The sequence below is a fragment of the Etheostoma spectabile genome, unplaced genomic scaffold (genome assembly GCF_008692095.1).
Source record: "Etheostoma spectabile isolate EspeVRDwgs_2016 unplaced genomic scaffold, UIUC_Espe_1.0 scaffold00001218, whole genome shotgun sequence".
In the NCBI taxonomy this organism is placed as follows: Eukaryota; Metazoa; Chordata; class Actinopteri; order Perciformes; family Percidae; genus Etheostoma; species Etheostoma spectabile.
Window position 1 is genome coordinate 11,934 of NW_022602707.1, and position 13,075 is coordinate 25,008.

Consider the following 13,075-nt stretch of genomic DNA (forward strand, 5'->3'; position numbering starts at 1 on the left):
AAGCATCAAACCACTCAGCAGCATCCACAGAATCTACAGGTATATGTGGGGGTGGAACGGCATCAAATAGGACACACCCAGTTTTTCTGATGCACACCCACATTAGCTTTTTCTGGCTCCACTAGTGGTCCAACCAGTCAGAATGCATACTTTATTAATGAAGCAAGGACACGCACACACACACACACACACAAACACACACACCCTCTGGTTAATGATGAGAAACTGCGTCACTTCACTTTGTCTGTTGAAGGTGAAGCTCCTTTTCTACACAGACCTGCTGAGGACAGAAGACAGCTGCACACTGATGAAGTCCATGGCTGAAAGTTCAGTAAGTGGAGTTGTGATTGGTCGAGATGACGTCTTTGATTGTTGTGGTTGGAGAAACGGTTGAATTGATGGTGAATGTGTGATTGTTTAAAGCTGGGAGACAAGATGGCCGCCTGTGTGAGCGGGCAGAGAGAAGTCCAGATGAAGGAGAAGGAGGAGAGTTGAGTCTGATCTGGAGTCTGTTAGGCCAGGGGGGGGGGGGTTCAACACTGAGAGAAAACAGCTGAGGATAAAATCTCACCTGCTATTATCAATCCTCAATCCTTTCCCTCTTTATTTGACCCAACTTTCTCTAGTGGTTGGATGTGTTTGTGTTCATGTTTTCTCTCATTGGTCAGCACCTTGGAGTAGAGTTTGGGCTTTTTTTATCTTCCACAACATGTCTTCTTTCAAACGAGTGGAGAGAAACCATTTATCTGATTCCACTTTGTCCATTTGTCTGTAGATTTCTCCTATATTCACCAAAATTTAGCATTAGATAATGGCTCATTTTCATGTTGAAACACATGTCAGAAAACCTGGAATCCAAAACCTAATAGTGTTAATGTGAGTAATGAGCTGGGGAAGTTTTCTGTTTATATGTTGAAGTAGTGGCCCCCCCTTAATGACAGCAGCCATTTCAACAGGCACATAGCTTTCTATCTAGTATTATCTTGCACCTTTCTACATGTTTTCTAATAAGAAAAGAATATTACTTGTAGTTGAGCTGTCAAATTCCAACCAGTGTCTGTGTATGATGGTATTTTATTGTAGAATATTTTCTATTTTATTGTAATTTAATGAGAACTGTTTTGAGTGTGTTATTTTCATGGTGCACATTAATCAGCAGATTGTAGTAGATCTTTTATTAATTCAGCTGTTGGAGCCACTTTTCTCCTTTAGGCTGTTCTGTGTTAAAGAGGAGCTAAGCAAGAGACACGCTGTTCTGAAAACATGATTCCTCGTGTGCTTCGAGTCCTCGCTGTAGAAACAACCAAAGGTCAAATTACAGTCTAAAGGTTGGTTGGATTTAGTCAGTGGTGGAACGAAGGAAAACCTGTTTACAGGAGGGAGGGGAAGAGAGAGATGGAGGAGAGGAGAGGAGGAAGAAAGACATGGTGAAGGGTAGGAGGAGTAGAGGAAGGAGGAAGGGAGAGGAGGGAGGAGGAGAGACAGGGAGGAAGGGAAGAGAGAGGAGGAAGAAAGGGAGGAGGGGAAGATGAGGAGGGAGGGGAGGCTGAGGGAGATGAATGGAGGAGGAGAAGAGAGAGGAGGAAGGGGGGATCAGGCAGGAAGAGGAAATTAGTAAGAGTGAGGACCTCCGTTCAAAAGATGGCCGTCACCCAAAGTGACATCAGAGCCGTCTCCGGAGAGCCTGTTCACTCCCTATCTTACTCCCTATTAAGCCCCATTGTACCAACCCGGAAGTTTCCTTAGAGTGGACGTTCTCCCTTTATTAGAGATTCTCTGGTGACATCCAGCTCTGAGTCCCATGAAGCAGTAAAATCCTCCAAACAGCTCCAGGAGGCCATCTAGTGGACTGATAGAAGTAGAGCATCTGGTGGCAGCTTCCTCTGCTCTGATTCGTCCTCACCACTGACCAATGAGAACCAGCAGCATCTTCTCTGTCCAATAACAAACCTCTATTGATCCATGTCTTGATCAGTTCTATCAGAGTTCATCATGTTTTGCAACACCTCCCACCCCCTACATGACACTGTGGGGTCCCTGAGGTGCTCCTTCAGCAGCAGACTGATACACCCATGGTGTAAGAAGGAGAGGTACCGCAGGTCCTTCATCATGGCCGCTGTCAGACTCTACGACACCTGCACTACCTGATAATGTTGTAGTTTCTGTTCCTTTTTTTCTCCCATCTACACCACACACTTTCTGTTTATCTTTATTATCGATATTTATTTTTTTGCTGTTATTGAAGAAAATGCTGCTGCTGTAATAAGGAAATTTCCTTGTTGTGGGATGAATAAAGTATAATCTAATCTAATCTAATCTTTTCTAACTGCTTCTTTAGTCTGAGCATCAGTCCAACGAGCCAAAAGGATTCAACTGACACTGATATGACTCAGAGAGAAGCAGCCAATCAGAGGACAGCTGCTGATATTTGGCTTTTTTCCAGGAGTAATGATGTGAGGGATGAATGAGTGATGATGTGCTGATGAATGATTGGACTGCTGCTCTCAGTGTTTCCACTCCAGATGAAGGTGTGGACTCTGCTATGAGTCAGTATGAGGACAGAGAGGAGGGAATCCCTCCCCCTAAACCCCCTCTGTGTGGGGACCATGACAGGCAGACCAAAGCTCAGAGGTGAGAGGACCTTCTCTAACTGTCCACCCATCCATCCATCATCATTCACACTCAAAGCTCTGTGTGTTTTGTGTTTCAGACCAGAGAAGCAGCACGGACCTGGACCTGGTCTTGGACCTGAATCTGGACCTGGACCCAGCTGTGTGTCCTTCAAGAGTGACGACTTAAAGGACCTTGTTATTGATTTTAAACAAAGATATGGCAAAAAGTAAGTAGTTTTATTTTTATATTATTTGATTAATTTAATTGCTAGAATTAGAATTAGATAGAAATTGTAAGAATGCCTTACACATAAACAGACATCATATTCAATCGAGGATAAAAACACAATAAATTTAGGACTTATTTCCATTGTGGTCATCAATGTGATTGTAAATTGTGTTCAGTAACACATTCATGTCAATAATAAAAAAAAAAAAAAGTTTTGCGTTGTATTCAAACAATTTAATTTAGATATTATTTCACAAAGAATTTTCCTTAAATAACCTACTAATTTTAATTTCACTGAGTATCGGGACCGTTACAACTAAATGTCACTAAGCTTCTAACCACAAGAGCAAAAATCAGTAAAGTGCAGAGTTATGTCCAGAATATATACCAAGGAAAGATGCTAATAGTTTAAAGCACTGGACCAAAGGGCCACCAATGCTCTCAATTTCTATGTTTGGTGGGACATTTGGGAGCTGACATTTGCTAACGTTGATGGAAATAAAACATATGTATTAGAACGTGGATAGACAAATCTTGAGTAGCTACAACACTGTTGAGGGCTACCGATCTAGTTCTGCCACCTGGAAGTGCTCGTACATATTATCTCAATCTGACATTAGCATTCCTATTCCACCATCACGGTCCACCCCACAGCTTTAGCTTCATGTGGATCTTACACAATGTTAACAAGACCTTCCTGGATACAACTATACTGTACAGTAGGTGTAATACACCGCTGACAGGTTTGGTTTCAGTGTGTTGTGGGTGCAGTGCAGAATTTATCTTGTGTTTCATCTGGAGGAATCTGGAAGAACCTGAACCCAGCTGTGTGTCCATGAAGAGTGACGGGTCTATGGGTGAACCTTTGTGCTTCAAAGATGGACGCCACTCTGTTGATCAAAGGTGAGGATTTCAAACTGATACGCAGCAGGACTAGTAAAGGTGGACCACTACAGGGAGTCCTCTAATTCACTGTTAACATCCAAACATCACTTAATGGACCTTTACCTTGTGTGTGTCTCTTAGTGGACAGACATGATGTGAGCTAATTCTTCCTGATTCCTCCACAGAGTGGACCAAGAGAGCTCAGAGGGTCCCAGTGGTCAGCCTGCCCAGCAGCATCAAACCCTCCTGGACTCCATCTTTATGGTCTGTATATGGACAACAACTATTTTTTACATCTATTCTGTCCAACATGGATCTGATGTGTGCTTCCATGATTTCACTTTGATTTGGTCCTTCATATAATCTTCTGTTCCAGCTGCTGGAGGACGACATTGTCACTTTTGTGAAGAATGAGCTGCAGAAGATCCAGAAGGTTCTGAGTCCAAGTTACCCAGAATGCTTAAAGAGTGAGAGGGAGGATGAGGAGGTGTTGAACTGTGAGGATGAAGAGCAGAGGAGGAGCAGCAGAGAGGCATTTCTGAAGATCACACTGCACTTCCTGAGGAGAATGAAGCAGGAGGAGCTGGCTGACCGTCTGCAAAGCAGTAAGAGGGTTTCTCTAAAGAGTTAACATGCTGGATGAACGGGATATTTGTCTCAAAACATTTTACAAAATATATTTATGTACTCGTTCTCTGAGGAAATGATAAATCATGTTCTATGTCTGAATGATCTTCTTTGTTGTGTGTTCATTCAGGAAGTCATTGTGGAGTTTGTAAGCGTAAACTCAAATCTAACCAGCAGAAGACGTTCCAGTGTATGTTTGAGGGGATTGCTAAAGAAGGAAACCCAACCCTTCTGAATCAGATGTTCACAGAGATCTACCTCATGAAGGGAGGGGCTGCAGAGGTCAATGATGAACATGAGGTCAGACAGAGTGAAACAGCATCCTGGAAACCAGACAGACCAGAAACAACAATCAGACAAGAAGACATCTTTAAAGCCCCACCTGGAAGAGATGAACCAGTCAGAACCATGATGACAAAGGGAGTGGCTGGCATCGGGAAAACAGTCTTAACACAGAAGTTCACTCTGGACTGGGCTGAAGGCAAAGCCAACCAGGACATCCAGTTCATATTCCCATTCACCTTCAGAGAGCTGAATGTGCTGAAAGAGAGAAAGTTCAGCTTGGTGGAACTTGTTGATTACTTCTTTAGTGAAACCAAAGAAGCAGGAATCTGCCGGTTTGAAGAGGTTGTGTTCATCTTTGACGGTCTGGATGAGTGTCGACTTCCTCTGGACTTCCTCAACACTGAGATCCTGACTGATGTTATAGAGTCCAGCTCAGTGGATGTGCTGCTGACAAACCTCATCAAGGGGAAACTGCTTCCCTCTGCTCACCTCTGGATAACCACACGACCTGCAGCAGCCAATCAAATCCCTCCTGGATGTGTTGACATGGTGACAGATATCAGAGGATTCACTGACCCACAGAAGGAGGAGTACTTCAGGAAGAGATTCAGAGATGAGCAGCAGGCCAGCAGGATCATCTCCCACATCAAGAAATCAAGAAGCCTCTACATCATGTGCCACATCCCAGTCTTCTGCTGGATCACTGCTACAGTTCTGGAGGACATGTTGGAGACCAGAGAGGGAGGAGATCTGCCCAAGACCCTGACTGAAATGTACATTCACTTCCTGGTGGTTCAGGCCAAAGTGAAGAACATCAAGTATGATGGAGGAGCTGAGACAGGTCCACACTGGAGTCCAGAGAACAGGAAGATGATCGAGTCTCTGGGAAAACTTGCTTTTGAGCAGCTGCAGAAAGGGAACCTAATCTTCTATGAATCAGACCTGACAGAGTGTGGCATCGATATCAGAGCAGCTTCAGTGTGTTCAGGAGTGTTCACACAGATCTTTAAAGAGGAGAGCGGACTGTACCAGGACAAGGTGTTCAGCTTCGTCCATCTGAGTGTTCAGGAGTTTCTAGCTGCTCTTCATGTCCATCTGACTTTCATCAACTCTGGAGTCAACCTGCTGGCAGAAGAACAAAAAAACTCCAAGCTGTCTAGAGTCTTCAGAGACAAAACAAGTTTCTACCAGAGTGCTGTGGACAAGGCCTTACAAAGTCCAAATGGACACCTGGACTTGCTTCCTCCTGGGTCTTTCACTGCAAACAAATCAGAGTCTCCTACGAGGTCTGCTGACACAGAAAGGAAGTAGCTCAAAGACCAATCAGAAAACAGTTGAGTACATCAAGAAGAAGATCAGTGAGAATCTGTCTGCAGAGAGAAGCATCAATCTGTTCCACTGTCTGAATGAACTGAATGATGGTTCTCTAGTGGAGGAGATCCAACAGTCCCTGAGTTCAGGAAGTCTCTCCACAGATAAACTGTCTCCTGCTCAGTGGTCAGCTCTGGTCTTCATCTTACTGTCATCAGAAGACGATCTGGACGTGTTTGACCTGAAGAAATACTCTGCTTCAGAAGAAGCTCTTCTGAGGCTGCTGCCAGTGGTCAAAGCTTCCAACAAAGCTCTGTACGTGCACACTCAGCTATTCAGATTAAATGGAGTTTTCCTCATTCTCAAAAAAGTATCTGTAATCTTTTTGTCATTTCTATTTTTTATCTTCAGACTGAATGGCTGTGAGCTGTCAGAGAGAAGCTGTGAAGCTCTGTCCTCAGTTCTCAGCTCCCAGTCTTCTAGTCTGAGATATTTGGACCTGAGTAAAAACAACCTGCAGGATTCAGGAGTGGAGCTAGTGTCAGTTGGACTGAAGAGTCCTCATTGTACATTGGAAATTCTCAGATTAGTGTACTGTTATTTGAAAATTATGACCACTTTAGTTCTTTCTTTTTCTTATTTTATTAACCTCTTTAGAAACACTTGAAAATACATGCTTTTCTTGCCTAAATTTTTACCCCCAAAAAAGTGATGCAGTTCTCACATCCTTTTGCCCTCTGGGATGATCCTGAGGTCATTGGGAAGATAACAGACTCATTTTTTGTTTCTAGTGTCAGTGTGACACTAGCTCTTACTGACACAGAGCTAAAGAGGTTAGAATATAGAATTTCTATTTCCGTCCAAGGAAATCATCTGTAAAATTATAAAAAAACACAACTGTAAGCATATTACATGGGCTATATACAAAAATAGTACCATAGCCACACGTTTCAACTTAAAACAGAAAAAATAATTTTTAAAATTGCTTTTATATGAATTTATTTCTACAGATATGTCTGTGCGTTTTTCTTATTTCTAAAAAAGCCAAAAAAGTGCAAAATATAAAACTTCAGAAATACCAAAACACATCCATATCACTCACACACATACCTGAAATAACTACATACGTAAATTTATAGAAATAAGTTATTATAATTTAATGAAAGGGTCAAATGCCGTAAGAAGGCCTTATTTTTGCTTTGACACAGCTGGAGCCATCACAGGGTAAATATTTTCTGGTCAAGTTAGGTATCAATCAACTTGTCTTCTTATTGGCTACACAGGGAGGCTGGTTTCATAACATTTAGTTGTAATTGGATGGAATAGCTGTCAATCTTTCCCAGGTTCCTCCTCTGTAAACCCTGCGACTTGATTGGCTTCCATAAGGGATAACTCGGGTTACAGTAAATGGATTGGCTGAAAAAAGCTGTCACTCAATTCCTTAGGATTCAGCCTATTCGGCTGTCTAAAAAGATACAGTGTGGCAGCCTCAGGGCAGACGGCAGGAGCGATCAAAATCCAAACATTATGGACTGTTCAGCTTTGTTTAAAAGGAAACTCGGCCAGAATCTACAAGATTGTGAGGGGACCAGCTCGTTTTGGATTAAAAGGATTGGATGTACTTATTCTTTGAACTGTTGGCGGTGTAGGAAAAAAAGTTTATGGCAATCTTTCACCGCTGTGTATAAAGACACGAGGAAACAGGTAGGGATGCACGCTTGACTTTAGACAGAAACGGTGCCGAATCTTTCTGTGTTTCTTTACTTCATAACGAAGTGTGTGGGCTTAATGGAATCATGAGACTTTAAACTTTCTAATGAGGTGCTGCATGAGCGTGTTTATGAAGATTTAATGCTTGCAATTTATGAGTGAAGAAAATGTTGTCTCCTAAAATGGAGAAAACGTTCCGTCAGCAGGACCGTGCTGGCGAAGTTAATAATAAAATGGACTGGCTGAATATTATTTTCAGACTGAGTGGCTGTTACCTGTCAGAGAGAAGCTGTGAAGCTCTGTCCTCAGTTCTCACCTCCCAGTTCTCTAGTCTGAGAGAGCTGGACCTGAGTAACAACAACCTTCAGGATTCAGGACTGGAGCTGGTGTCTCCTGGACTAAACAGTCCACACTGTACACTTGAAACTCTCAGGTGAGTGTACTCTTATATGCATATTAATGTGTCTACCTGTGAGAATACCTGTTAGACTCTCCGGGTAGTATCCCACTATTTGAAAAGGATGACCCTCTGATCTGTTATTTTTTTATATTAATAATTGAATAAACTTATTATCTGATTGATTTCAGACTAAGTGGCTGTAACCTGTCAGAAAGAAGCTGTGAAGCTCTGCCCTCAGTTCTCAGCTCCCAGTCTCCTAGTCTAAGAGAGCTGGACCTGAGTAACAACAACCTGCAAGATTCAGGAGTAGAGCTGGTATCAGCTGGACTGAAGAGTCCACACTGCAGACTGGAAACTCTCAGGTTAGTGTACTGCTCTTTAAAAAAGCAAATTTAACATTTTCCTTATGCTGTTAAATGTGGTAACAATATTGCACTGAAAGGATTAGCTGACTCAGCAACTTTTCAACAGTATGTCTTGGTTCACAGCACGTAAACTTGACTTGAATGTGCCGTTTTGGTAAATGACACAACATTGATTATTTTTTAATCTTTACCACACTTGAAATTGTATTCAGTTTAATTTGAGGGTTATCACAACTATGTTGAACATACTGTGCAGGAATTACACTGTGTGTGTGTGTGTGTGTGTGTGTGTGTGTGTGTGTGTGTGTGTGTGTGTAGTCTCTCAGGGTGTCTGGTCTCAGAGGAAGGCTGTACTTCTCTGTTGTCAGCTCTGCGCTCCAACCCCTCCCATCTGAGAGTGCTGGACCTGAGCTACAATCATCCAGGAGACTCAGGAGTGAAGCTGCTGTCAGCTGGACTTAAGGATCCACACTGGAGACTGGACACTCTCAGGTATGGACAGATGGACAACCCTGTTCCTCTGTCTCTAACTGAAGAACTCTGGCGGGTTCAAGTTTAATTGAGGGTTTGAGCAATTTTCAAATTTTCTGTCCGTTTTCTAAAACCAGTGATAGAAAGGAACAAGAATCGGCTCAGTCAACCCAAACAAGAGTTAAGAAAATGTGCCAATAGCCAATGATAAAAAAGGCAGAACATGAATGGTGTTTCTAACTTGTGATTGGGTGGGTAGCCTAAACACTCACACTCTGACAGACCCAAGTAGGCTTAAGTGAGGTGAATAAGTGTCACATGTACATTGAAAGAGGAGAGAGAGATGTGTGTAGGCTGAGCCCAGATAGAGGGACAAGTCACCGTAATATCTCCCAAATAAAAGTAATACATGTGCTGTATAGACGAATGTGGACATTACATATTATTGTTATTCATCGTGTGGGTGGGGGTGTAAGGCCTCACACCGTGAGTTAAGGTGTATGAAGTTGATTTCGACTTTGTTTCTTCCTGCAGGACGGACCATGGTGGACCACAGAGACTGAGACCTGGTCTGAGGAAGTGTGAGTGTGTTTAAAGTTTGAGACCCAGCTAGAGTTTTTCACATCTGGCCCTGGTCACTGAAAACCTGCTTTTATTTTATTTTATTTTATTTTTAACTCTCTCTCTCTATCTTTCTCCCTCTCCCTCTCTGTCTCCCTTCCTTTCTCTCTCCCTTTCCCGCTATTTCTTCCCCACCCTCCTTCTCTCCCTCTCTCTCTGCCTCTGTCTTTGTCTCCTTCTCTCCCTCTCTCTCAAACCTTTTTTGTAAAAATTGTGCTATATAAATAAAGTGTATTGGATTGAAGGAGGAAATCAACTAAATCTTGTGATATAGGCCACGTCCATTTCCGCCTAGACTTATTTATTGAAAATCAACTTTTTCAAACTCCTTGTAGACCGTGCAATGGATCTGCACAAAACTTGGTGTATATCATCTCCAGACCGACTTGACAAAAAGTTTTATAGAATGGAAAGTGTAAACAAATTTGTGTAGTGTGGTGGAAGTTTCTTGTACAGCGAGGGAGGAATTTGGTTGGAAGTGAGACTCTGTTGAAACAGAATAAAGACAGGCTGCAAACTGAATCAAAGTTTAGTCTCTGGTGAAAGTTTAATTGTTTTTTGCAGAGAACAATCAAAATGACAAGAACAGCTCTCACAATGCACAAAGTTACAGAGTGACAACAGTTCTGTGTGAATACAATCAGTAATACACTTCTTTATATCCAGTGCCCCCAGAGGAAAAAATTAAACCTTGTTTGGAAAAGAGTTTAATCTTAAACATAACGATTAGTGGACCTCAGGCAGACAGTTGGAGCTCTTACGTATTTCTGAATCTGCCCCTCATGCGTCACGTTTCTTGACCGGTCATTCTATCTTAGCTGAGAAAGAACATCTTGTCTCTTTGTTCTAGGCAACTGTTTCTGTCAGACCTTAGGCTATTTGTCCTTGGAGGACAAATGCAAAGTCATACCATATCAAGCTGTCTCTTACAAGAAGATCACACTGAGGACAGATACAGAAGTCATACACTCTCAGAGGCATTGGAGATCTTATTATGAAAAATTAATATGAAAATCATTGGTTAAATGTAATTTTCCATTACAGTAGCTAACTATGAAAACACAGACTTTGCCATATCTCGGCCAAAATAAAAGCTGTCAAAGCCAAACTTTAGAATTTCCCTTGCTATGACTCTCCGAGGCTCTAAAACAAATTTCACAAGAAATTGGCTACTAGGGGGCGCTACAAACACAAACAGTTTATTTCTCATGAACCGCTCATCTGAACTTTATAAAATTTGATAGGTACCATCTAGGGCCAATCTTGAGGCGGTCCTTACAGTGGGATACTGATTGGTTGAAGTAGGAGTGGCCTATGGGCCCACGTTTGGATTAACCACTGACACTAAAGTGATTTACTTGAAATTAACAGGGTAGATGTACAAAGGGTAGCTGACCTGACTTACCAAATATTACACATGTGGCCCTACAATGACGTCAAACATGTTTTTGCCTGTAACTCCCCAATTCACATCACACATTAAAAATCTTTAGATTCAAGTGTCACTGAATCTCCTGATATAGGCCACGCCCATTTCTGATCACAATTCTTTTCACAATAAATGCGAAACCAACTTTTTTTAACTTGTGCTAGGCCGTGCCACTGATCATTTACAGATGGCCAGTACAAAAAGTTATTCACAGAATTTTGCTACGTTAACATATGCGCATTTTATGACCAAACTTTCTGTAGCAAACTAACAAAAACATATCATATCTCGGCCAAATTAAATTGCAATTATTATTATTATTTAATTAGATCAACACATAACTGGTGGGTAGTGTTCACCATGCCTCCACGATGCTCTGTACCAAATTTGGTAAAGATTGGCCATTAGGGGGCGCTATAATCCATGTTTATTGGTTTTGTCTAAAAACTCATTGCAATTGCAATATCTCTGCCACAGTAAATGCTATCAATACCAAACATGTGATGATTGTTTGACATGCTGCTCGGAGGCTCTGTACCAAATTTGGTAAAGATAGGCCATCAGGGGGCGCTTTAATCAACGTAAACCATTTTGGGCCATTTTATCCCTTCTGAGGTCGAGTGCGTTGTACGTGACGCCAAACGGCACTTCTGATTCATAATTTTATAACTTAATGATATAACTAGTAGAAACATACTTATGATTAAAAAATGTATAACTTAATAATATAACTAGTAGAAACATACTGTCTTTTGGAGCTAAAAGCTAACAGCGGCCCCGTTCTGCCGATGTCTTTGTTGTCTTCCCATCCCTTACAGAAGGTTTTGTATCCAGCCTAGAAGCCCAGAGTCGTTCGGGGTCATTATGCTATTAATCCATACTGTTATGTGCGCCTCTCCATATTTCCTGACGTTTGCCCCCCCCGCCGTTTCACTTTGGGTTCCACTTTCATGCGCTCCCGGGTTGTTGGGGACGACTTGCGACTTCCCCCTCTCTCTCTTTCTGGCTCTCCCTCTATTTCTCTCTTTCTCTCTTTTATTCCACACAAGGAAATACAGCACAATATTACTGAATTCTGAATATCTTGTTCTCTCCATCAGATGTCTGTGAACTGGAACTGGACACAAACACATTACACAGAGGACTCAAACTGTCTGACAACAACAGGAAGGTGACATATTTGGGAGAGGATCAGTCATATCCTGATCATCCAGAGAGGTTTGAGTGCTGGCCTCAGCTGCTGTGTAGAGATGGTCTGACTGGTCGCTGTTACTGGGAGGTCCAGAGGAGAGGATGGGTTTCTATAGCAGTGAGTTACAGAGGAATCAGAAGGAGAGGAAGCAGTAAAGACTGTGTGTTTGGATATAACGATCAGTCCTGGAGTCTGATCTGCTATGATGATCGCTACTCTGTCGGTCACAATAACTTAGTAACAGACCTCACGTCCTCCTCTGTCTCTAACAGAGTAGCAGTGTATGTGGACGTTCCTGCTGGCTCTCTGTCCTTCTACACAGTCTTCTCTGACTCACTGATCCACCTCCACACCTTCAACACCACATTCACTCAGCCTCTCTATCCTGGGTTTGGGGTCTGTTCTGGTTCCTCAGTGTCTCTGTGTCCTCTGCAGGACTGAGAGTCTCTCCTGGGACAGAAACCCTGACTGAAGATCAGCTGCTGAAAACAAAGTTCAGTCAGTTCACCATCAAACACTACAGACCAAACATGAAGAATTTGTGCCTATAAATCCCATGTCAATTTCACCCTTGGAGCCCATCTATCTCTACGCTCCTTTTCACACCCAATCCCAAACTTTCACTTGTTTAGTCGTCCACAACTGGTTAGTTCTCTGCAGATTTAAAAACAAGCCAACCGATAAAATTACTTTTGTTTACAGGAAGAGTTCCTTAAAATTGACACGGCCTCTTAAGTTAAGGAAAAGGTTGTGGGTGGGCGGGACAACAACGGGTTAGGTTCAGGAAAAGAAGAACGGGACACGATCCCCGGTCTCCTCGGTGAAAGTCCTGTGTTGTTTGAGAAACAATGATTGATGGCAATCTAATGGAAGACGGATTCATATCTTATTGGAAATTTATAGTTCTCAGTTAATATACTAATACCATATTGAACTTG

General features: G+C 42.3%; 1 protein-coding gene and 1 long non-coding RNA gene across 3 annotated transcripts; both read left to right on the top strand.

Annotated features, from left to right (window-relative positions):
• The first annotated feature begins 218 nt into the window (after positions 1-218).
• On the top strand, positions 219-2,570 carry LOC116674863 (uncharacterized). 2 transcript variants are annotated; one of them, XR_004328223.1, is made up of 3 exons: positions 219-331; positions 1,213-1,328; positions 2,523-2,570. It is a non-coding gene; the product is annotated as an uncharacterized LOC116674863 (long non-coding RNA). The 2 variants fall into 2 exon arrangements; XR_004328222.1 differs by having other exon boundaries at positions 221-331; positions 2,509-2,565.
• Positions 2,571-3,604: 1,034 nt separating this feature from the next.
• Positions 3,605-12,703, top strand: LOC116674862 (protein NLRC3-like). The gene is given in 10 exon segments (XM_032507073.1): positions 3,605-3,744; positions 3,912-3,990; positions 4,103-4,331; positions 4,484-5,876; positions 5,878-6,264; positions 7,919-8,092; positions 8,248-8,421; positions 8,743-8,916; positions 9,430-9,476; positions 12,046-12,703. Coding segments are annotated over 10 exon segments (3,258 nt in total). The 5' UTR covers positions 3,605-3,676; the 3' UTR covers positions 12,579-12,703.
• Positions 12,704-13,075: the final 372 nt, after the last annotated feature.